General features: G+C 33.6%; 2 protein-coding genes across 4 annotated transcripts in view; one reads left to right on the plus strand and one right to left on the minus strand.

Annotated features, from left to right (window-relative positions):
- The window catches only part of LOC105344583 (uncharacterized), a 53,043-nt gene that overhangs the window by 21,783 nt on the left and 4,432 nt on the right, over positions 1-26,828 (minus strand). The window contains exons 2-4 of one of the 3 annotated variants that reach the window (XM_011452377.4): positions 19,794-19,952; positions 17,624-17,741; positions 7,510-7,604 (exon numbers count right to left, since the gene is read on the minus strand). In XM_011452377.4, coding sequence (XP_011450679.3) covers positions 7,510-7,604; positions 17,624-17,741; positions 19,794-19,952 — 372 coding nt within the window. Of the gene's footprint in view, positions 1-7,509; positions 7,605-8,063; positions 8,089-17,614; positions 17,742-19,793; positions 19,953-26,828 lie in introns of those variants that run through there. The other 2 variants (XM_011452376.4, XM_011452378.4) reach the window with 2 other exon arrangements.
- The window catches only part of LOC105344582 (uncharacterized), a 63,634-nt gene continuing 44,496 nt past the window's right edge, over positions 7,691-26,828 (plus strand). The window contains exon 1 of the mRNA XM_066069140.1: positions 7,691-7,783. The gene's annotated coding sequence lies outside the window, so the exon portion shown is untranslated. The remainder of the gene's footprint in view (positions 7,784-26,828) is intronic.

Raw genomic sequence — 26,828 nt, forward strand, 5'->3', positions numbered from 1 at the left:
ATTAAGGGAGACATGTAATCTCCAAATGAAAATATTTATTCTCATGACGAACAAAATGGGTACGTGATTGAAAATGTCATGACATGATTCATAAGGCCATGTGATTATCTCGATAATTGACTTAATTCACTTTAAAAATATAAACCATTACAAAGATTGCCTGATTAGAATTCACTAAGCTTCTCGAACACCTCATTAAATCCGACTCATCAGATGGTTTTCTCACTTACGACACCTTCTGACCACATATCCCAATATTCAGACACGTTTCATTTGAAACGTCAAATTATATACATAATCTGTCAATTATTTCTCGTGATTGTTGCAACACACTTCAAAAAATGGGAGTTTTACATTTGCAAAATAACTTGGGGGAAAAAAGTTAGAGAAAAATAATTTCATTTCAAACATGCCTGATTAATGCTGTAACTGTTACTAATGTCGTATCTAACGCTACCTTAACCTTTTTTTTTTTGGTGTAAAATACAGTAAAACTTTGTTATCCCAAACTTATAAGATGGGACTGTTTAACAACTCCGAGATATCAAAACTCAAAAGTAAAATACTTAAAAAGATAGGTGCATGGGACTTACAAATTATGTTCGACATATCCATTGTATTCGAGATATCAGTGTTTGAGATAACGAAGTTCAACTGTATTTTGAATAATTAAATAAGGGAGTTGAAGATAAAAACTTCAAAAGCATATACAGTCACAGCCTGTGTAAAAAAGAAATGGTTTAAGAGTAAAACAAATAATTTCAGGATTATGTAACTGTTTTACAATGACCCTTTTTCACAGTGAACGAATATGTCATTGAAAAAATGACTCATAGGGCCACAGATTACATGCATTTTACCTTGTAAAGTCAATAACTAAGCTTGTTCATTAGGGACCTGATCAATACGCTGTGATAGAAAATTGACTCAAGTGGCTCCTAAAATACATCTTAAACATGAATCATGTGGGGGGAAAAAATCAGATTTGTTGTAAAAGGGGAAGTTTGCATGGATCCCTAATTCAAAATGAAACGGTATCTGTAGATTAGTTTTAAAACATATTATTCTGCCCAAATGATTACAATAATTAAGTACACAGCATGCTGCCTTGTATTTTATAATTATACCACGACTGATGACATGATTTTCAAGAGCTTTAATTCTCATAAACAATTTTTTACTTTAAATTTTAAATCTTGCTTTTACTTTTTTCAAAGATTTTAAAACAAAAGTCAGGCACTCCCAATTTTGATTTGAATGCAGGTAGTGTCAAATATACATGCATGTTTATTAATTTCAATACGTGTATATCTATTTCTTAATTAACTTCTTAAAAACCTGTCAGGTATGTTAATACCTAAAAGAAGATGCCTAAATTCAAGTCATAAATTTGTAAGCAAAAAAAAAAAAAGTTCTTAAAAGTATAAACCCAACAATTTGGCTGAGTATGTGACAGATAGTATTCCATTTTTAAGTTATAAAACATCTTTGAGTGAAAACAGGCTATATGAGATCTCTTGGGGGCAATTTACATTCTGCAGTACATTCTGTACATATAATATATAAATCTGGAATTTAAAGTGACAGAAAAAATCTTAAATTCTCTCCCTGTTTATTAATGGAAAGCAAATAAAGAAATTGTACACTTGATAAATATTAATTACCTTTAAGTATTAGAATATTGAAATTGGTCATCATATTACATATGCCTGGACAACTTAAAAACGAATTGAAAATCCCACGCAGTATTTAACTTTGGACTGTCTTTTAATAATAAAATTTTTTACATGATGGAAAAAAGATCACAATAAATTATTAAATTGGTTTACTAAACGCTTTTTATTCCTATATGCATTTCTATCAATCTATCAAAATTCTAGATTAATCTGACAATAAAGTTTGTATATATTATAAGCTTTAGAGTTGTGCCTTCATTTCTGAATCATATGTAAGCTCTATAAATGTAACAGAAAACAGTTTTCAACACAAGAGCCATTCATCTAATACAGGGAGACAGTAGAATAAGTTCTACGGCTCATAGAATACTATTTGTATATTGTTTATAATACTTTTCCTTTTCGTGGCCTAGCTCCGCTAATCAACAAGTGAATAGCAATTGCCAGGATATTCATTAGCAACTGCTTTGCAAGTCTTTTCAGCTGCCTTTTTAGGCAAATAAAACAAATATTAGGAGCAAAAGCTGTTAAATTATCGGCCTCTGGAAATAGATTTCTCTGTAGAGGCAGCTGTTGGCATTGATTGAAGCGTCGATAAAAAACTTATTATCAAACAATAGTACAGTATGACCAAACTGATGTCGACCTGGCTAGAGCAGAATTGTTATAAGCCAAGAAAAAGGTCCACTATTATTGAAAATTCAAAAACTAAGCATTTTTATTTTTACCATCGAGATTTTAATCATTGCTAACAATGAAGAAATGCTATATTGTGATTTCTATCTTGCAGTACATTCTAGTAGATTTTCTTCACACCTCCCCCCCCCCCCCCCTGAAAAAAAAATTGTCATCCTATTATAAGTCATCTTTAAGCTAGCTATGAAATAAATTAAGTCAAAAAAAGGTGCTTATTATACCTAAGCTGACATCCCCTGTGTCAATAAAAAGTTGGTTCTTTGTATTTGAGTAACATCTTTATCTTGACAAGACAAGAAAAGGTCCAAGATGAGTCTATCAAAAGTTATTTGTTAACTAGATGGGTTGCAACAGTTGGAACTTTGCTTGAGTTTATCAAATGTATGATAATGTTTTGGTTATTTAAAAAAACAGCTTGGTTTAGTTTGGTTGATAGCTTAAAGTGTAGGTTATCAATATAAAGAGGAATATTCCATGGGTGTGGCAGCCATAATTAAGAGATAATTTCAAATGAAATGTTAGAGGACAGCAAAATCAAAATGCCTTCATGCTACTACTATCAATTGCTTGAGGGTCGTTTCTGTATGTGTTTAAAAACCATGAAACCTATCATAATTGAACTTTTCTTTAAGCAGCGAATTATTAAGGCCAAAAATCAAATGTGCCCCAGTGATGCAAAGGACCTTTAATTATCTGACTGGCCAGAGGGCATTTGTAGAAATAATGTGTTTATTCACTATCTGGGCTTCTATACTTTTTCTCCTTTTATATTTGTTGTAGTTTTTTTTTCATTGATCTAATGGGGCAAGTTCACTTCACCTTCACCAACAGGCATTTTGAAGATTTCTTTATAAGGAGAAGGTGAGGGTCATTTTGTACCGGGTATTAAGCATGTACTTTAATTACATCCCTTAATGTCTTACACTTGATTGAATTACACCAGTTTTACTCATATGACAATCTTTGTAAAAAATTATTTCTTCTGGTGTCCTTTTTTTAAGCTTCCTAATGTCAGCAAGAATCTCACTTTTGTAAAACAAAAATTCCTCTATGATGTTTATTTTCTTTTTTATGTTTTATTGGAATTAAAACAAAATTTTTCACTGAATTTAAAACACCTCAGAAGACAATAGATGCTACCTCCGCCTAATTTAACCTAATTCTGCAATTGTTTTGTCTTTGGCCAGCCACCCTTGCACGTTATCTTGAAATAGTTAGATAGTTCAACACCTTTATAAGATGATCCTATTCTTCAAATTGGTGCCAATTCATTTAAGACGTGACTCTATAATCACTTTGAGATAAGAACAATTATTCCAGACAAACATAATCTGGAATATTGAACAAAGGTATTTTTTTATGCCCCCCTGTGTATCAGCCAACACCTGATATTAGCTCTAATTTAAGACGCCACCGAAAAAAAAATCAATTTCTGGTTATCACACGCAATTAAACAATGTCCGATCTTAAAGAACTGTTGAGCGGGATCTCTCCCCAACATGCACAAAACTATCCAATTTCAAAGTGTGCTCTTTGCGATTTCTCACTTATCATTTCTCACCTATTGGGGACCTTGGCCCGATTGCACAAAAAAAATCTTTATATAATCCAGAAAGTATTGGGATATTGAAGTCACCTTGGCCACGAGTGTCATTGCACTCAGTTTACTAGATTTTAATGCTCAAATATGATTCATGTTTTACAGTTAAATTACATGTGCATTCCTATTTCTGTCTCAAGGAAATTTCCGACAGAGTTTTTAAGACCAGTCAACCTTTAATAATGCTAACAAATATGTTTATTCTAAAAGTCGTTCTTTTTCTAAAATATCATTAAGTAGCTAAACAAATGAAAAAACTGAAACAAAAGAGATTATCCAGCATTTAGAGATTAAAATCTTAATCCCTGCTTATATATCCGATTAATAATGACATCTCTGTTTTTTTTCAATTAACCACAAACTCTTAAGATGTTTGATGCAAGTAATTAAAATATATATTAACATACATGAATACAGGCTGCATGTCATTGTCGGTCTTAAGTCAATCAAATGTATGGTCAAAAATTATAATAAAACTTCAGAAACTCACCAAGAAAGAAGTGGGTTACTGTAAAAGTGGTTAAGAATGCAATTTTTATAGTCAAACAATACGCGCGGGTATTAAATTACTAGGATGCGCGATTTACCACTCAAAAGTTTTGATTTTTGTACTATACGCGCGGGCGTGTTTTACATGTTTTTCAGTTTACCGCATAACTAGTGTAAATTTCCCCCATGCATAAATAACAACTTTTACAGTATATCTTTCCATTATATTATTTTAGCCCATTTTTTTAATAAATGCCAGACTAACTTCATAAAAACCATACATACATCTTTATAAAAACATAAAACAACCAAACAATGTCTACTACAACTGTCTAGATGAGGTCAACCTGTTCCTCAATATTTGACTTTTTCTGTGAGATTACTTAGATATGAACCAATCCTCATTGCAATTTCTCAAAACATGAAAACAATACAAATATTGGCTCATATTTGACTTTTGGAAGTAAGGAGTACATTTGGTTCATCTGGCAACTGTAACCGATATTCTCATGCCATTGCTAATATTATTTTACACATTGGTATTCCTTCACGAAAAGGAAATAAATGTTGGGAGATAACCAATTTTTGCTTTGTAACATAGTCTAGAGTTTTCGTAATTAAATGATCTTTACTATGACATTGCTAAGATACTTTATATATTATCATGGCTTTGACTATCTTGCCACATATTTTTTAGAATTGTATTTAAATAACTTAAATAAAGGCATGTAATACATGCACCTCAAATAGTAGTCTTTGATGCTATAATATTTCATGTCACATAAAAAGAACAGAATATGCTGCAATCTTCCCACTATATGACTAAAGTTTCAACTATAACAGTTATAAAAAATTCATAGAATGAAAAGAATTCAGAATTTGTTTAGAACAACAGGAGTGACATATTAAACCCCTGCCCCCCCCCCCCAAAAAAAAGGCAAACATTATTATAACCTTAATGCCAATTAAAAAATACCTATATTTTCATCCCTAAACTAATATAACCTTATGACTAAGCATCTACTTTCTACGTAATTGTCAACACCGCTTATGCATAATGCTATATGTCTCTATATGCAGTTGGGGGAGAGTACAAGATAAGACCTTTCTCCATCATCCTACCCAACATGTTTCCAACTGACTGCTAGTACTAATACAGTGTATGCACTTGTAGACATCAGTCAGTGAATGAATTGGGGCCAGTTTCTCGTTTTTTTCTTGTTATATGTACATGTACATCTATTTATAGTTAACTTACCAGGCGTCACTGTGCAATGAATTATTTCAAATCAAGCCAAACCTTTGGAGAACATTTCTCTCTGCCTGAGTTACATAATACGCTACACAAACATACATACAGGAAAAAAGCTTCTAACTCGCTAATTAGACAGTTTCCGAAAAGCATATGAGATCTGTTGGATTTTTGTCAAATTAATTTACACAGGTAGAAAAATTTATAACAGTTTAATTATGCCCCAGGAATTCAAAATTACAAAAACAAAAGATACATCAATAATTCACGAATTTAATTTCTGAAACTGAAGGACACAATCAAACTGAACTTGAAAGCCACAATAACTAACTGTTTCACGCTTTTCAAAAAGTGAACTAGTTAATTTAACACATGACGTTTTGATCGATGTAGTTTTAAAATGGTCATACATCATTATAAATTTCATGACTTGTCAATGCGCCTCTTCTACAACCTTTTTTGGAAAAATAAATTTCTTACATAATTAAGATAAAAAAAAAATTATTTAATGTAGTGTAAACATCCATCAAAATGTGTTTCATTACCATAATGTTTAAAGTTAATAAAGTTTAAATTAAAAAAAAAAATTTTACGAAGTGTCTTTAAAAAAATCAAGCTTGGATCTCTCATTATGCTAGCTAGCCGTCAGAATCTTCAAAATTAACATAATTTATATACGTCCGGCGACAAAAAGCAGCAAAATTATTTGGGCTGCAGTGACATCACGTAGAGATATCTCTTTTGATCTCTTTCCATCCGAACCAGGCCACATCAAAAGCAAAGCATAAACCCTCAATGTAATGGACAATTTGGTTTGGGTTTGATACGTATTTTCCAAACGAATTTAACGGACAAGTGGATTTGTGAGGGACTGGATAGAATCATCAAATGAGCTACACCAGTGCAATTCATCTAGTGATCGCCGAGACAGAAGTAAATTTCTTATCCACAAAAAGCACCCTATGTATTTTCAATATTGATTTTCATTGCTATATTCAAAAAAAAAAGAAAAAAATATGCTACTGGTGAATGAAATTGAAATAAAACTTTATGGTCTGAAAGGCGGACTTTATTTTCTTTTTCTGTTGTTCCTCAAACATCGGCAAAAACCCTGAATGATCTTTTTCACATTAAGCACATAGACTTGGGCATATAACTCATGTTCGGGGTGTAAGGCAAACATCATTTGACTAAATCAGGCAAACACAAATATTTAAAAAAAAGTTGAAAGTAAATTTCACCATAAAATATGAAGGAATAGGTAAACAAATGAGGGCTAAATTAGGGTTCAAAAGAAGGTTTGAACACTTGATTAATGGCATAAAACAGGCGTTTATTATACTCTAGGTCTCCCAACTCACGGAGGAGACAGAATGTCAAGCCATGGCTGTCATATCCAGAAGTCCTTTATCAGTTTATGAAATTCTTTCAAATTCATCAAATAACCTGTCTAAATTGCTACACATTTCATTCACTGACACTTTCAGTTACAATATTCATTTTAACTTTTCAAACTTAGGATTATAATTTTTTAAATGGTAGAGAAAAAAAAACCCAAATTCCATCTGCAAACTGAAATTTGGTTATCTACATTGTACAAAAGGTGTTCAATCTAAATCATCATTAAATACTTAGCAAGCATCATTTTTTGTACTGTATATCTTGTAATACAAAAGTAATACACAAGTCAATTGAACATTAAGCTAACCATTATCTAAAGAATTCTCTCTAAATTGACATACCTGTATACATTTTTACTGAAACAGAAATAATTGAGCCCTCATCACTAGACTTACCTGAGCCACTACATTTTGGGTCTGAGGTCTGCAGGGTTCACTATTTATCCTCCACATACACTTAAAGATTCTGGTCCAACTGGCCTCCGAGTCCACTAAAACAGAAAATCAGATATTCCCATTACCCTGCCATAGTAGTAGATTCCATAATGTAATAGGCCTGCCCACCAGTGCGAATTCAGTCACTGTTGTTGGCATACAATTCAGCCACTACGATCACTTTGTTTATTTACTCCACCGCACGGAAAATCAGACATATCTTTAACTGGCTCAGGTAAGGTGGCATTATTATCTCTCTTTGATATCACTTTTAGATATTTCAATCCTGATTAATCAAATGTTTCAATTCCGGATTTTTTTTTTTTATTTGCCGTCTCTCACATTTTTTTCTCTCACCACTTTATCACTTTGTTTCACACCCCGACAGATTTGCACGCTATTTAATTTTTTAATTAAGACGTCTCGAATTAAAGAGAATTAAAAGGCACGTAACCGGCAATCAACCCCTCGTGTGCCTGTGAACTTATCCCTGCATTACAAGCTAGCTATTGTACCTTGCAAAAAAACGTATCAAAGACCCTGGGCTCTGGCTTGTTGAGGAAATCTCTCCTCAAAGAGCTATCATGTCTGTCTGACACTTTGAGAAAACAAGGAGAGAATCGGTAGTAGCGACAACACTACATGTCTCATTCCATGGTGTGTAATGGTACAAGCTTTAGTGTTAGGTGGAATGTACGTAATGTGTAAACAAAAGGTTAATGAAGGAGAAAAATGTTTTTCAATCCAACCACTAACTAAATTCCACTTCACTGACTATACTGCAATATATACAGATCATTTAAATGATGAGTGAGAAAGGCCACAGGTTTGGTTGGTAACCGAGGCACCTTTTGTCAAATTCATGGTCTCATTCAGTCCCTCATATCTCAACAATATATGCAAAATTTATGATAATAACAATTCTTTTTACATAGCATTATATAAAAACTTGGCTTTTTTTTCTTCTTTTTTTTTTCTTTACCTTTTTACACCTGGGCAGGTGAACAATGTGACATTTTGGAAATATTGCTGCATGTCTATGAAGCGGGAATTTACCTCTCATTTATATTTTCTTTGTAATATATCTATATATGCGTAGAGTGTGCCATACAAATTCAGTACAGTCCAGTGAAAGCATTTGGACAGTCAAAATCAAAGATAAACACAAACTGTTTCATAAAAAATTAATCATGACAGTTTCGCACCATTTTCTGTGGTAAATTGCTTTTCGCAGGAGATAAATTGCTAGTAAAGCCCCCGGTATTTCATCAACTCTGTGGCAGAGGACTCGACCCTAAGCTCCATCCATTTGTCTTCTTTTCTATACCCCGATACATGGAGATAACTTTTACTCTGCCAAAGTAAATCTGAATAATATCCTTTATCAGTTAGTTATATAAACTGAGGGCCATCCATCAATGGTGTCCCTAATTGACATCAGAATCCTTCAAATCACAGAAATGCATGAAAAACACACAGTCTGCAAGCCTTTTATCCGAAACATATTGAGAAAGCACAGAAGAATGGACAAAAAAATAAATACTCTGAAAACTTCAGGTGCGAATATGAATTCCAAACCAATGAAGAACGGTGATCTCCTAAATTTTAAGGATGTATTTTCTACAAAAAATCTTCTGGCAGATATATTTGCCATTGCATTAAGTTCATGGTCCTTTTTTTTTTTTTAATTTTTTATTAAAACCTTTTGAGTAACTAAAGCTCAGCATTTAATGCTGGAATAAATCCTTGCATTGTGACGGCTATAGTGCAGCTCAGCATTGTAAATTCATTCAACACAACATTTTTTGTAACAAATATAAATAGGGCTCCCACATGTTGCAAACATAAATTTGACATATTTATTTTTTGAAAAAAAACAAAAAACCTGCATATGGCTCGGGAGAATCTTAAGAATGCCAAACAAACTACAGCGCAACACTTTGCAAACCCCAAAAATTCCCCCCTGACAAACTCAAAACTGATATTTGACTCATATTCATCATTCTGATGAATATTGTGAGATTAATTGTTACAATGCTGATTGCTGTTGTGGCAACAAATATGAATTACGTGTGCAATTGCCATCTGATTTAATCACAACATTGCATGGCTTTAGTGGGAGACAGGGTTCTTGTTACTTTTGGCAGTAATACTACCAACATACCACACAAGGCATTCTAAGTCTTTAGATAAACCAAACCCCAAGTGCTAACATTCAAATCATATCCTTATAAAATCTGCATGCAATGCCCTAAACATAAGGTTCTAGTTTTCAAGTACATTGTACTTTGGTTTTCATCATCCTAGCTGCATGACCGACTAAATCTTAAAACTTCAGAAACACCTTGTTTTATAAATCATGGTCATTTAAACAAAAACCAAAATATTAAAAAAAATTTAAATAAACAGAAAAAGAAAAATGTATATACAATATGATAGAGCTGAATCAAAGCAAATAGTGTCTCCGTAATCGTTTGGTTTAGTGTATATAATACCAGATTTTCGTATCTATTATACGGCAATAATTTGCCATGTCTTGTACATTAATATAACAATCTACCATTCTGAAACAGGGATTCAGTGGAAATGCAAAATGAAGCAGAAACAAGGATTTGATTGTTGATTTGTTAATATAAATTTCCCGTAAATGACAAGGATTATCTCTGCATGTAAAATGATCTGCTGTGTGCTTGCTTCTTCAGATCAGAATAAAATTCACCAACTTCACAGAGAACACTGCCTACAACCTACTGATGTAAGCATCAAACCCGATTCTAATAGGTAATGACAGCTGCTCACGAAGCAAGATATGAATTCTTAAAATATAATTGAAATGTAAATACTGGAAAACATATTCCACAGAGACAAGGGGCATAACAAAGTGTCAGATTTGTTCAACAAAGTAACAAATTATAAAAATAAAAACTTAGACAACCCAGAAAACAAATTCTTTCTTCGGTCAATGTCAGCAGAGCCCTCTTAAAAGAGATATCATTTGTGTTATTTTAGTTTTCTGCTTAACGCAACAATTAGGGTATTTTAAGTGCCACCCTCTCACCTGTGCAGCCCACCTGGATCAGACTTTGACACTGTAACTTGAGATTGTTCTTGCTCAGTTCTCAGCCTGTATTCTAGTGTGTAACACCTAATAACATTAAAACAGGTAGTCGCCTGAACATTGGCAATGGTTTTGGGTCTGATGACTATCTTTGACCTTCAAAAGAATCAGACCCCTTTTGCTTTAAGTTACCCTTAATTCCTGTCCATGAGTTCTAATTTTAATCCTATCTGTCTATGAATTCAGAAGACTCTAACTATCTAATCGAGGACTTTTTGTGCACCCGCCTAATTAGAGCAGACCCGCGTTTTTGATCGGCCTTTTTTGGTCTTAATCCCAAGATCTGCTGGAGAGATGAACTCCCAGCATGCATCTGTACCAGAAGTGACAATAGGGGGAGTGTGTAAAGGCATGCCAAACGTGACACAAATTGTCAATTAGTTCCCCTTCTCTCCTCACCCTGTTAGTGTGTTTGCACGGTGGGTGAGAACCCTGCAAAAGTACAGTGTTATCCTGTTAAGTAGTTTTGTCTGGAGAAGACGGCCCCATCCTTCAATGGAGCTAATAACTCTCTAAAGAGTCTCTTGTAGCAAATTTGAATGTTTTATTTAAAGAAGTCGCAATAGATTGTACTAATTTTCTGATAATCTGAATGAAGAGTCCACGGTTATAAGGGCCCTTAAGATGAAAGGCAAATAGAGCTTTCGCACTACATCTTGCTTAACTAATATGTTTTATTTGGTGCATTCACAATGAACAAAGATGAGAATGCATCTACAAGTAGGAAATATTTCAAGAGGTGCTTTTTTTTTTAAATAGATAGAAAACTGTCATTTCTCCCTAAAGGCGCAAAACTGGAAAATTAATTCAACTACCAAGGGATCATTCACAGACTTGACATTTATTGCTAATAATAAGTTAATAGAGGTGAAAGTAGTTTGCCATTTCCCCGCAGAAACGTTTATAAATACAACATTGGCAAAGTAACGAAAAAACAGCGAAAAATTCCTTATAGCGCCTCTATCTGCAAAGACCACACGAAAAAGCACTTTTGGCCACCAGAGAGTTTCTACGTTGCTGACTTTTTAAATTTTTCCCCCAGATATGCCAAGTTTAACATCTCCTCTGGGGCTGTTGGCAAAATTAAATCATACAAGACTTGATTCTAGATAATCATATGTAATATTGATAAATTGATAAGAAGTCCTTTCAATCGATTTGTTTCTCGTAACAGGAAGCCATAACTCTGTCGATGAAACGGGGACTTCTGAGGTTAAATGAAAGGGGTTTTTAAGACCATAGCTTTTCATAATTATTAGGACCATGTTTCAATGACTTCCTCAATTTTTTTCTTCGATTCTTTCTTTTTTATTATTCTCATTGAACTGTATAGACAATATACACAGCAAAAGGAAACAATAAAAGCCAGGTCTGACCAAAGCAAAGAAAATCATACATTTGTAGCACGACAAGAAAGAAATAAGATCTAAAGAGTGCAAATGATTTAAAAAAAAATAAAAGATCATCAGTTCCTGTTTTGCATACAATTAACTTCAAAATTATATTAGAAATGCAATGGAGTTCAGTAATGCTTTAACAGAATCTCAAAGGAGAAACAAATTGTTCTTGTGGTTGCAGCAAAAAAAGCACCTGTGTGATTTACTCTTATGTGACACCATCTCATTAGAGTTGGGAGTTAATCAAGATTTTAATTACAGCAGTCTAATTGCTGGCTGACATTGTTACCCATTGATGTAGACGATGACACATCCTGAAAACCATCGCAGATTACTGAGCAATAGAGTTTGCCAGGTCTTAATGGCCCTCTCTGCAATTACATTAACTCTGTTAGTCCAAACCAGTATTAGTCTTCTATCGGACAAACTTGTGTGGATATACCGTTTCCCAACATGCAATGAGTCTCTGGTTTCAGAGTACGACTGGTACCAAGTTGATCTAAGGCTTAATGTTTGGAGTACCCCATACACTCGCTGGTCCCTAAAGAACCTTCGCTAATGACGGCTGTCCCTGAAAGTCTTTTTTCTATCTGCAGAAGTCTTTCATGCACAAGACCACTTAACAGTTACTGAGATTTGATAGAGATTTATGAGGAATGTTGAGATGAACTGATTTGGTTGGTTTACCCCATGGTTTGCATGCAATAGGGAAAAAAAGGTCGTACTAATAGCGACATTAATCCTGTTATCAGTATTAAATGTGTTGCTGCTCCAAATCAACAGGCAATTTACATTTTGGTTATTTTTTTTTTTTTTTTGATGAACTTTATCGAAATATGACAAATAAATGTCTTGTACTTACAAGCTCTCAATAAATCTCACTGTCTCTGAATCAAGTATTTCTATTGACACCAAAAGAACAAAACCTTAATCACTCAAGGTAAACTTAATCAAACTTATATGTCCAAATTCAAAAAGTAGTTGAAGATGCTTTATGCTTTTTCTAATTATTTTATTTTATCTTGTCATAGACAAGTTCTGTTGAATAAATATGTTGAATAGTTGTTCAAAAAGTTCAAAGGCGTTTGACAGTGGGTTGAATATAAAGATATAACTGAAGGTTAAAATATGTCAGTGTCAAAAAATTATGGCTACTTTATCTCATCAAGCACTTGGTCCATCAAACTGAGTAACAGGGAGAAAACACATTGAAAATGTATATGTAATGCAAGGAATGTATATTCATTATCTTTTTGAATTTCATAGCAGTTACAAGAGAATAAAAAAAAAGAACACATTAACAGCTCATGAATTCATTTAAATATAGTTTAAGAGCTTATTAATATGTAGGATGAAGACAAATGAACATTCACAATGTGACATATACAGCCATTTTTGTTAAGAATTTATCAAAGAGTATAGTCCTATATCCCAAGAAATGCCTGGCAACACTCACTAAAGTTAATATTGGTCCTATCATAAATCGAAGTGTTAATCTTACTAAAATTACTCTTCTGTTTGCACTGGCTTCAGACTTGAATCTTCATGATTGGCTCTTTTGATGGAATAGCTTGTAGAATGGAATAGAGACCAAACAGTGTATTGCGGGGGCAAAGGCAAATAGATCAGCCAAGACCTCACAGAGTATAGTGCTTCCTTAGATTTGGCAACTTCAATGACAGGCATTCTCATTTTCTTAGAATCCAAGAACCTGCTGTATCATTGTATCACAGGAGTTGTTGGGATTTATTGGTACAGCACTCTGGGCTGAGACAATTGCAGGACTTTTTTTTAATAATAATGATGTCCTGAAAACCTCGACTTATTAAACTTTCATCCATGCAAAATTTGTTTTCGTAAACAGAATTGCTGTCTTTTAACACCTGCTCATTCTTGATTTCATTTTTTTTGGCTACATGAGTTTTTGGTTATTTTTTTCAAACTGTGCCCCCTCTGTTTTTAGCTTCAAAATTATATAAAGAATATTCATTGACAAAAAAAAATTTCAAAAGAAGGTTTTAAGGGCAGATAAAGACCACACAAATTCTCTCACTTAAAAAAAAATAATGAAAGACAGCAAATGCCTATCACAAGAGAATGATAGATGTTTTCTGGGGCAAAATGAACTATTTAAGCTAGAATCTCTGAATTAACATAAGCCTCCCCCCTTTCAAAATCTAGATAGCAAGCCCAAGGGGTAAAGAATGAATGACACTATCTTTAATCAATGGAGTGTATTTTGTAAATAATTACAGCATGAAGGTCAAAATAATGCAAAGAAATGTTGGATTGAAATGCCCCAGTTTCTCACTTTAAACGGTATAATGACATTTTACAGATGTGTTAAAAACTGTAGAATGGTCTACCTTAGCTTTAGCTACATCAGAACGGAATCTGAATTATGAATGTTGTAACATTTAAATCCAAACAAATGACAACTTATCAGGGGAGATAATCAATCTAGACTTGGATTTCAAATACCAGGATGATAAAGTATCAATGTAAATTAGAAGTCTGTGTTTCAGGGCCCAATTTGAAATACATCTATGACTATTTACCAAGTACTTTTGCAAACTATCTGGACCAACAGAAAGGCATCCTTGAGTGAATGAAAGCTGGGAAACTGATAACAAATCCCACATTCTTCAGAGTAATGTCACTTGATGTCCAACACACCTCTCATTTTTATGTTTTTTCTGACTTCATGTCTCCACAAAAAAAAATATTAAAAAAAATTATCAATTGGACGATACCTCGAGGTTAACAGATTATAGTGTGGGTGAATGGCTCTAGAATCTCGAGTCCACAGGGAACAAGTGACAATTGGTTATATTCCATAATAATTGGAAAAATTGTTCTTTCCAAGGCAATAGTTTGAATAACACAATAAACGTTCAAAGTGGAAATAGCAGAGAGAACTGTCAATAATAGTCTGTAGTATTTGGGAAGGGTGCTAATGTATGCCGACAGATTGGGCCAAGCCAATATCAGAAATTTATTGGATTGCAAGGAAATGGTTTCCAATTAACACTTCCAATCACTGTTGGGGATATCAGTTCTGTGAAACTGCAAGAATCCAAGTGATATATAAGTAAGGGGGACCTAGTTCTGAGGGTTCAGTCGATGGCCAAGCAAACTGACCCACGACAGAATGTCCGAAATAAATGCTCCGTGAATTTAAACAGATGTTCTTTCACATGCAATGGATAGAGTGTCATCCTATTTATTATTCTTAGGAAACTTACTACAGTAAATAGCCTGGAGGAAAACATTTATGGTGCATTAGAAGCGGATCAATTCTGCTTGAATAGACAAAGTGAACAAGGGAAGGGGGCTAACTCTTCCAATCTTGTTAAGCTCTTTAAAAAGTTGGCCATGTGGCATACAAACCCAGGAGTATAAAGGTCCGATCTGTCTGGATCTCCTCTTTGTTTAATAGCTCCACACAAAATCTGAATAGGATTTATATCAATCATATCATCTACCGGTACGTCCATACCATTACCCAGTGCAAAGATCTAGATGGTGTAAATCCCCCATGAAAAATGCCACCCAAGATATGGTCAGGCTCAGCCTATAAGATGGGGATTTATTGATGAAGAGGAATTATTGGTCTATACTCCCTGGACCAGGGATTAGTAACTGCTATTTTTGATGATAACAGGGACAGGCTGTCCTTTATACTATAGCCTTGACCAGTACAGAATTTTGTTTACAACGAGGTTCTTCAATCATCACAATGAACTAAAATTATGCAATGGAACTATAACACATGCTTTAACATTCCAATGTCAAAAACCATGCACCAGGCTTCATCGAACTAAAACTTTATTTCATTATATGTGCTTTCAAACATGCTCTAGCTGGATGAAAAAAAGGCTATTAAAGCTGAAAAATTGGATAACTGCCCTAAATAATTGAATTTTGGGAGTATGCAGATCAATCATTAGATTATTTGTTAGATGGAGGGTGTGGTTTTCAAATTTTTGTTTATTGCATGTCCGACCAACAGAAATGTAAGAGACAGACTTTGTTTTGAACATGAAACAAAATGAATTGCTTCATCAATTGGTTTTGTAATTGGAGAGAGCATTTTTGGCAATGTTGGGTTAACTCCTAAACCATGCTGCCATTATAACATTCTTGCATGTGACATTGCAAGCCCCTATCTTCATTATTTTTCAAAGAAAAAAAAAAGGAATAATTTATCCTGCTTTCAAAGGCTTTCATAGGCTACAGTATATGGGTCAATTAGTTTATATAAAGACTGATTATCATTGATGATTCCGTTAGATCCCCTTCCTGATGAACAAGGATGAAAACATCCAAACTTGTCAGGAAATAGAATAATATATCCCTATAAATCAAGTCCCCGACGGGGACACAAAAAAAGAAGAAAAGAAACCTTCAAATAAATGTCAGAATTCTGTGAAAAATTCATTGGTCAAATGAAATTCGAGAGAGAAAGTTAAGTCATACACTAACACAAAAAGAAATATACTGTCACGAAATATTATGGAAATCTCGCATCCTGATGACAAAACTATACGAGACAGCCAGTTCTTCACACGACCAGGAAACATCCTCCTCCCACAGTCAATAAAAGAGATAAAAAAAGAAACTAAATGGAGGAACCATTACATAATTTGCCTGTCTGGAATGGTCTTCCGAGATATGTAAATGATTTTGCAGGGGATTGCGCCTGTGGAACTTGACGTCTTTAGAAAGATCGTGCATTTACTCCCACTGTCCTCTTCCGATAATTTTGATGTTATTTTTGACATTAAATAAACATTTCATAAAATGTTAACATTTCTGTAATGACAAGCAGTGCTTCTCCCTTTTAGCATCACAATACTTTTTTTTTTTTTTTCAAACTGAGTTCATGGTTAACATATTTCATTACAAAAAAGAGTTATTCCCCTTTAACCAGACAATTTTGTTCTCTCCTCCGTACACTATTGTGTGAACTTTGAAATTCTTCTGTCAGAGGGTAACGTATCTCGTCACGGCTTATTTACTGTTCACCCATCCCTCTAATCAACAAACACAATCCTCAAATTGTTCAGGTCTCGGCTGCGTTTTCTCAGCCTGGTTTTAATGTGTTCATGAACACAGTCCAAAGCATGTTTCTGGTAAATAAAATTTTTGGAAGTGTTCTGGATGAAACCATAAAATAATTTTTCTCCTTCTCAAATCTAGCATATGTAGCTTTAAAAATGATAGCTACACTAAATCAGTTAATTGAATCTACATGTTTTGAATATAAATGTGCATGACCGTCCTTATAGTTAGAGTTAGTCATTTCTATAGGAAAAACAAATGCTTAAATTCCTAGAAAACCAGAAATGAAGAATGTCACATTAGCATGGAAATTTGCAAAGTCTTGTCTACTACTTTGATAGGAAGTTACCAAAAAAAAATTCCTACAGTCAGAAGAGGCAGTGGTTCATTTGTTTTCTTAAGTTCATTAAGTGGAAAGTCATTAGGAAGAGAATATAACCACATTGGGAAAATTGATAAACTACTAAATACTGTAACTGATACGAACCATCTTCACCTGGAGATGCGGCCTGAAACAGAGGAACCACACGGTACAGGACAGCAATTGTTGTCAGGGCTACCACACAGAGGAACCACCATACCCCTAGTGGTGACCCAAAGGGGGAGGCATCTGTCTGTAAAATAAGAGGATGGGGGAAATTCAGACAAGTTAGAAATAGCATCAGAATCAAAGTTCAACTACTATATAAAAGTACATGTATTATATTTGGATGTGTATTCTGAATAGCATTTTTTAAGTGAAAGCAGCTTCCACTTTATCAAATAACTGCTGAAAGTAAGGAATATACAGTAAAACACAGTTATAAAGTACACACTTAAAATGAATTGACGCTTACAGTGAAGTGATTTTCATTCCTCATGACTTTATTACATGTTGTAAACTTGACAGATGTAGTGATTCACTTTTATAACGAAATAAAATCACCCATCCCTGGCACTTCGTTATAAGTGTGTTTTACTGTGTATGTATGCATACACTAGAGATTCCTTATTTTACGCAAGTACTTAATTCTGCAATTTCACCGTTTTGTATCAAATCTATAATGCTATAAGACTGTATAAAATACACTAACACCATTTTTAAAAATGAAATTTCATATAGTTCAGCATGTTCAGGGCTTTCAGGAAAATAAAGCCAAGATTTTGAAATTGCATGGGCTGCTTCTTTAGATTTTATGCGGATATTTATCACTTTTAATTAGGAATCAACAGAAGATTCAGAAATGCGCTGAAATCTATGCTAACCTGATGAAAAATAAATTCCTGCCAAATACTGTATATGCAAATTATAATATGTTTCTTCTCATCTATTTATGCTAGATATGGGTCTGATTTGTTTCTTTTCATGAGAATACATGTATACGAAATGGACTCATTGACTGCTTGATCTGTCATAACATATATTACTTGATGTACTCATTTCAAACAATTTGCCTTTGTACTTTATTAAAGTACGTATATACCAGGTAGTATTGATAAAATTCTTTCCCGTGGCATGGGACAGTTATATCATATATTGTGCCTATACATTTATAGATCTGTGCAAATATATACTGGTGTATAAATCATGTCAGTTTTGTATAGATAAGTACAACTGTCATAATTTTCTAGTAATTGTTTCAAAATGACTGCCTGTAATTCAACAAAAAGGACTTGATTTTCTGGTTAGCCCTAATAGTTTTCAACGTATACTATAAAAAAGTGCAAGAAATACGTAGAAAAGGAACCATTTAATAATTCTCCTAACCATAATGTAACGTGACCAATTATGTGTCATCCATTTTTTAGGAGGAAAATACACACTTCCCCTCCAGCTAGCACTTGGAGGTTTCATTCATTGCATTTTACCTGAAATAGTTGTTATGAGATAGCTATGTAAATTTTGGTATTTCTTCTAATGTTGTGCAATACGGTACTCAGATATTATTTCAGGAAATGTCTTTGTCATGAGAGACACCGACGACCTTTCAGTCACAATTTATGGGCTACGCAGAAGAAGTAAACCAAGACAATGGTTTTTAAGAATGAATTTCTGAATACTATTATTTTTATTTATGCAAAAATGTTATTTGTCAAAATTCATGAAGATCCTTTTATTTCTATTTTCGGCTTGCGCTAAACATTCGATGCACTTACAGGTACAATAATTGAGCATTTAACAGTTTGCAAGTTCTTTTGGCAAAATTTGGAATCACTGCATACTAGTAACCGAACGCCAGGGTACCAGTTTAGTTCTATTCTATCTTCATATAAAGTATAGCTTATAGCAACATATATATCATCTAAATACACCAGCCTATTTTAGCCAGTGTACCCCAGCTTCAGGTACAGAAAACAATTTTTGACTTCATTAAGTCAAAATTTTAGTCTTCCGATAAATGAATATTTATCATAAAATGATACATTGTAAACCTGTTTAATAGTAAGACACCCTGAATTGCATTTCAATTTTTACGAAGTTTTCAATCAGAAGATATTAAAACAGTTGACTCAAGTCCAAGATCCTGGGGTTGGCCAGTTAAGCCCCCCTCCCCCCCCCCATCCCATCAACAAAAACTTGTCAATAATGAGAGCATGCACTGGAGAAGAAAAAAAACTTGAACTTATGATCGACTAGAATTAAGCTTTTAAAGCATTGTGTACTAAGAGAAGGCTCCTGGCATTACCACATGTACGGTGACATTCAGAGAGTCCCAGCCATGGAAACTACTGGTTGAGTACAGGGACAGTGACTCAGAAGTAGGAAGTCCAAACGGACTCTTCTCTCTCTCCAAAGAAAAAGACAGAGGTGTTCCTGGCTCTCCATCCTCCAAAATAAGGGACACCTTAAAAAAAGAGAAATTCAAATTAATAAAAAGATCTTCTTAATTTTCAGTTAATAAAAACTGCTTTCTGCATCTTTATAAATTAATTTCATTGATTGATTTGCTGATACTTTGAAACATTCGCAAGGAATCTTTGGAGAAGCAATTCTTACAAGAGCTGAACCTATAGAGATTTTACAGAAATTAAAGTCCAAATTGTGAGCTTGACAAGATCAATTATTGAATAATTTTTTTTATTTTTTTTTTGGGGGGGGGGGTGGGTGTGGGGGTTGGGGAGGGGAATGGGTGGGGTTGGGTTTTAGGTGTTTGTTGAATTATTTTTTCTTATTCTAAAACAAATGATTGAATCAAAGTATTTTTGTAGGGGGTGGGGGTGGGGGGTGTTTTTTTGTTATATTTTTCTTACTCCAAAGCAAATATGAATGAATAAAAGATGTTTACTAGACCTTAATATACCAATGACCTTCCTTCCCTCCATAAAATAAACAAAAATAAGGGAGACAGGTCTGGTTATGGACAGTAAACAGTGTATACCTTGGTATTGTTAACATTATTACAAGGTAAACTAAGGCTTGTCACTCAGATCGTGGTACGACACACAACATTACCAAGTCCAGATAGTTTCAGAGACATTAAAGTTACATCATGTAGTCATTTATTTTACGTTCTGGCCGGCTGTGTGTTCCTGAATGTAATATGCCATAATTGTTATTTCATCCTTTGAAGATAATTCCATTAGAACTGCTAGATAAGGTTTTTTGGGGGGTTTTTTTTGGTGGTATATTCCTTGATGGTTCTCAGAGTTTACTGTTTTTTGCACTTTGCAGGCTAAGTTCCTGTAATAAAGGTGTTGATTGAGAGAGAGAGAGAGACAGACAGAGAGACAGAGACAGAGAGAGAGTATACTTGTAGTTTAATAGTCAAATTAAAATTGACAATATTTAATGAACATGCAGCTCTTAAAAGTTAAGAGAAAATTCAACACAGAATGGTGAAAAGTTAAGCCTATGATATACATGTATCTTAAAGTGTGTGAGCAATTGGTTGTGTGTCATCATGCAGCCACTTTTTGATTGCCACACTATTTGTTATTTATTAGATTCTGATAAACTGTCCTATGACTGCCATTGGGCTTGGACATAATGAAATAGTGAGCCGAATGGAATGAAAACCAGTAAACAGTCATTATGATGTGCCATAACGGAGGCTGGATGGTCAACTAATTGCACATCAGATTCTACTTATGTTTCAGATACATGTATGATCTTTTTAGCCATAAACTATTAATAAGTAAAGAAAAATAACAAATATTTTAACTTTAAAATTTGAATGTTTTCCTATATTTTTATACATGCAGAGCTCTTCTTCTCAAGGAGATCAATACAGTCTAAAAATAAACATGATTATCGAGCCCTCTTAATATAGTTCAAACTGAACCAAGGTTTATCTAACATCAGCTTGGAACAAGTTTTTGTGCCCCTTACTGGCCTTAGCACAGACAAAAATTTATTGATATAAGAGTTTATATGAATTTCATTATCTACACATTTCAGTTTTTTAATTGAACGGCTCATCGTGTCTTTTAAAATGTACCTTTAACTGTTAACTCTGAATGAAAACGGCAAACTACGGCACTTTTCTAACTAATAAGCCAAGAAAAGCTTTTTTATTTCACTGTAGACAGTTTTCTAAGTCATATAATAGAAGAACACTGTAGAGATTTATTTCTGTGGGGGTTGTCCTGTGACGAATAAAACGGATGCCACATAACTTTTGTTTCCAAATGACAGGCTGTTTTTAAATAGTGTCAGGATGCGCATGACACAAATTCATTTCACACAGAATGCTGATTTAGAATCTTAAGAGTGCACAAATCTTACAAGTTTTCGTAAGCTAGTGGTATATTATCGGAGTTTATAGTGTTATCCAAAAGGAGACACTTTTATGTTCTGCATAATGGGATATGAATTAGAATTTATGGTTATATAAATACATTTTCAGTCAATTTAGGTAAAATGTATACATTTGTATGATTGAAAATTATAATCATTTAGTGATCAGCAAATTCAAAATTTTGCTTTTTACAAGAAACAATTGATCTTCATGGAGTTGTGTCTGAGACCCAATTTAACCTTTAATTTGAAATTAATGAGCATCAGAATTTTCTACCTGAATCATATGTTAACATGTAATGGTCAGAGTGGCTGATAAAGACAAACAGTTTTGCCAGCTACAAAAATAATCCTTTATTTTTTAAAAGTTAACTGTAGAATATCGATCTATGTAGAGATAATTTTTCATTTACAAGATTAGGAACAATCTATGCGGTACTTTTGAGTTGCACAATCATTGAACATGCATTAATATACAGTGGGGTCAAACGCCATTACGTTCAGGTGTAATATAATATCTGTATATATAATTAATATTCCTCAGAAACAAACAAAATCTTGTTTATGACCTGTATTAACAATGAAACAATATCAGTAATTGTATTTGCACCGGGGATAATATTTCTTTTAAAAAAAGCTAAATGAACACCGCTATTATGATTCATATTTGCTGGGTAATATTTACAAGATAAACATTTTGAACCAACATAACATAGAGGGGATTATATACTTTCGTATAATCTATTTTGAATAAATACTCCCTTAAATCAATAGAGAACGGAAATCCCCTGCAGTTATCCATTGTTTGGGTAACACTACTGGACCAGTCTTAAATCCGAGTTTAATCTTATTGCTGTATTGCTTGGAGTTATTAACTTTCTCAAAACTGTAAACCAGTTCATAAGATTTTGGCATTAGAAAGAAAACCAGAAAAGTAATGCAATGCAAAACACTTTCGTCTTCTTTCCTTAAACTTCGAAAAATATGAAAAACTCGTATCTTTTCTATATCCCCCATTCCAGACACAAAGACTACAGTAAATTTGTGGGAAGGGGTATTCGGAGCTATTTCTGCTGTTTTGTATGAAATCGCGAGAATATAAAATCGCGAACACCAAACTTTTGCTATGATATCATATAGTCGTATTCAGGTTTACACCTGTCTGAAAAATATATGCAAGATTTTAAAATGCATGAGGGTTGTTTCTCGTAATTTAACATGGGTATTAATTTCTCACGTTTAATTAAGAGCCTTAAATATTACCCTTTCAATGTAATTCATATCTTTCTTACAAATTTGATTCACAAATTCTACATAAATCACATCCTAATAAAGTTCAATCCATTTTTAAGTTTAAATGTTTGACTGCAATATCAATTACATGAAATCAGGAACATAAAAACTTTTAAATCGTTCACGTCCTCCCCATTATAACTTTCAGCATCACTAACAATAACTTGAGATTTAATTGTATTTTTTAAGTTTTTAAATATCAGAGTCATTAAAGTAATTGTCGCGGACACAATGCGACTGTAGATCATGTACGGATAATTTGATTGACTCCATTACGAGAGTCGTTTCTTGAACACAGACAGGAAATCTAATACTTTTAAACCAAATGTACCTTTAAATTTCTGTGGGTTGTAGCCTAATCTAATTTCAATTACTAAATCCCTCCTGTTCATTAAGCATCGTAGGTTTTGTTAAAGGGAGAAGCTAGCTATCAGAGTTTATAAAATAACACCAGCCACACATTGAGTTGTATGTATTCAATGTAATTGAAATGTTACAATATTCTCTTATTAAATGCTTGTAGATACATTGTTAAAATATGTATTTAAGGAGGCTGGTTGGTCAATAAATAGCCATCAGATCTTCCGAAAGTTTTTTTTAATAGGAAGCTTTTAGTTAAAAACTATTATTTAGTAAAGAAAAGGTCAATACAGTTTACCGTTTAATTTGGGCATTTTTCTTTATTCTTAATATATAGAGCTCTCCTTAAAAAGGAGATCAATAGAGTCTGAAAATGGCCACAACCATTGAACCTTCTTTAAGCTAACTTATATCATACAAAAAAGGGGACGTGTGGATTTGTGCGAGTGTCTGTGTGTATGTGGGGTGAGGTGGGGGGGGGGGCACAAGCAGACCTCTCAGCAAAATATATTTATTCTACATAAACCTTTTCTAATAAATGTTTGTCAACAATATTGAATTATGTAATGCAGAGGTATAAATTTATATTTTAGCATCTTTGAGCAGCTGCTGTCCTCTTCAAAGGTGTTGTAAAATCAATTCTACATGAATAAACTTGTACTTTTAAAATGGTGCTTCATTATATGATGAAATGTGCATCATGGTTCTTTTTTTAAGAATTTTACATCGCTTCAAACCACATGAACAGATGTCATGTTTTAATAATGATAGAAATAATGACAGACAGACTGAAGTCATAGAACCAACTAATGGGGTAGAAATACACAAAGTTTTCAATGACATCAATGTAAAATTACTTCTTGCTCATATTTTAATTCATAAATACACCTGAATTACTAGCAGCCCCTTGAAATTATTGCGGATCTTAATAAAAGATATCTGATCTTAAATACATAGTACAGTAAAACATGGTTATAGCGAATAACCTTATAGTGAATTTGTGCTTAGTACGGTGAATTTAGTTTAATTCCTCTAATCTTACAATGTATTACAAATAAAACTGACCATATATAACAAATTAAAGGTCAATGAATCAAAATGGCTCTTCCGTAGCATTTTGTTTTTGCCATGTTTTACTGCATAATAAGCAGTGGAAGACTTTACAATGTGTGGTAGAGAAAGAGTAGATGTTTGAAACCACTGTGTGAGGTAGCACTGATCATAGTTTATACACTATAAACTAAATGTCGGTTACCTGCTGTTTAATAGAGGTAGAAAAAATTATATACATCTGCAGACAAGGAAGTTTTTGATACGGTGACTCAAAAAACCATGGACAAAAAAATTGTACAATCAGCACAACTGCGTGTGGTGTGGAGGCTAGATACCACAATATCAATTATTATGACATATATTATTGATATAAACATCGTCACTGTCAAGAGCCATTATGTAATAAAGACACTTTAAAAAATCCGGGGGTGTTGGGGGGACACATAGAGTGATGATTTTAAATTAAAGATCGTAGCAGATACCTATAGCTCTAAATCTTGAACGATATGCTAGCTTATAGCAATAAAAAGCATTTTAATTAAATCTGTGTGTTTTAATACAACCTTTTTATCTAACCAGTAAATAGCAGCTAGGGTAGCTGCTTCAATCTTGGACTCAGGCCTGTTATTCAGTGGGGTGGCCATCTATTCCGCGGGACAGTAACATGTACAACTTATATAATATTTTCATGAACAATATGTCACAATATAGGGAGTAGATTCTCAAATCAATGATTTTTTAAACTGACTCAGCTAGTCTCGCTATTAATATCTTAAACGTTCAGAAATTATGACATTTTCTCTGGAAAAAAAAATTCTAAGAGTTGCTCCCAACTATTTCTAAATTTTTTAAATTATAAAAAAAAATGGGGTTAGTTTACGCAGTTTGACGATGGCAATGAATATGCTTGATTGTCTGTCCACGAAGATATATTTAATACTTTCATGCGATACCACCCTGATAAGAGAATATTTCTGCAAGAGATGCAAGCAGATAATTTGTCATGGTTTCAGATGGGGAGATTTTTTTTTCTTCAGGCGATGGTGTAATTCAGTCTCCGGTGGAATGACCTGAGACGCATTTGGTGTAAATATGTCCGCTTACCCTTAAACCACTAAGACATTAAGACAAGAAATCCACGCATCCATAGGTTCGTCACGGTTTTTTTACCTTATAGGGGATGAAGTGTGGTTATAATGCATGGGGTGATAGGATCCGGTGATATTAATAATGCCCTCCACCACATAATGAGGAGATTGTCTGTGCCCTGCTGGTTCACAGTCTGACCTTTAACATTCACTGTATGCATTCACTGAGCGCTGATACTTAATGCACTGAGCAACCTCCAGTGCATCTCTCTCTCTCTCTCTCTCTCTCTCTCTCTCTCTCTCTCTCTCTCTCGCTCTCTCTCTCTCTCTACAAAGGAGTGGATAAACATGGCCATGGTGGATGTCAACAGAGAATCTCTCTCTCTCCTCTCTCTCTTTTATAAATCATGTACATCAAACTTGAAAGCCAAGCAAATGCAGGTTTTCAGACTTCAATATATCAATAGAATTTTAACATCTACCCCAAAATAAAGGATTTATCTTGAGAGTGTCAACAGTTCTAAATTATCAACATTTTTATACATCCGAATATCTTAAATGAAGTTTCATCAGTTCTTATAAACAAATTCCTACATAACTCAAATAGAATCAACAGTCTGTTTAAACAAAAAATAAGCCAGCTTTCTCGAATTTTATTTTTAAGTAAATGAATGTATATAGGAAGCATGTAAGTTATCCAAACTGAGTAATTTCTAGTTTCACAGTGACATTTCTAGTTTTAGAATGACATAAACAAATCTCATCCTTTAAAAAATAATCATATAAGCCCTTGCAACACAACAAATGATATGCATAAAAAGCGACTAAATTACACGTCATTCAAAAAATGAATGGTTTTAAGTCGGCTCAATTCATTCAAGATTTGTACTGAATTCATTAACGGCAGGGTTGAGTTACTCAACAAAACTTGATAAATAATGTACATAAACTTATCAAAAAGCAAACAGAAATGATTTTGCACAACGTTTAATTCATGTGCATGTGTCATACGGGTATATATCTTTTAAAGCGCACCTTACGGAAAAGAAATCTTAGCATAGAAATAGCATGAGGAAAGTGGTCGTAAAAAAAAAAATTTGAAATTCGTAAAAGTGTAGGCACACACCTGAGATACAGATTAGAACTTGATAATATGTGCATAAATTAAAATACAAAATTTCAACTGACAC

The sequence above is a fragment of the Magallana gigas genome, chromosome 8 (genome assembly GCF_963853765.1).
Source record: "Magallana gigas chromosome 8, xbMagGiga1.1, whole genome shotgun sequence".
NCBI lineage: Eukaryota > Metazoa > Mollusca > Bivalvia > Ostreida > Ostreidae > Magallana > Magallana gigas.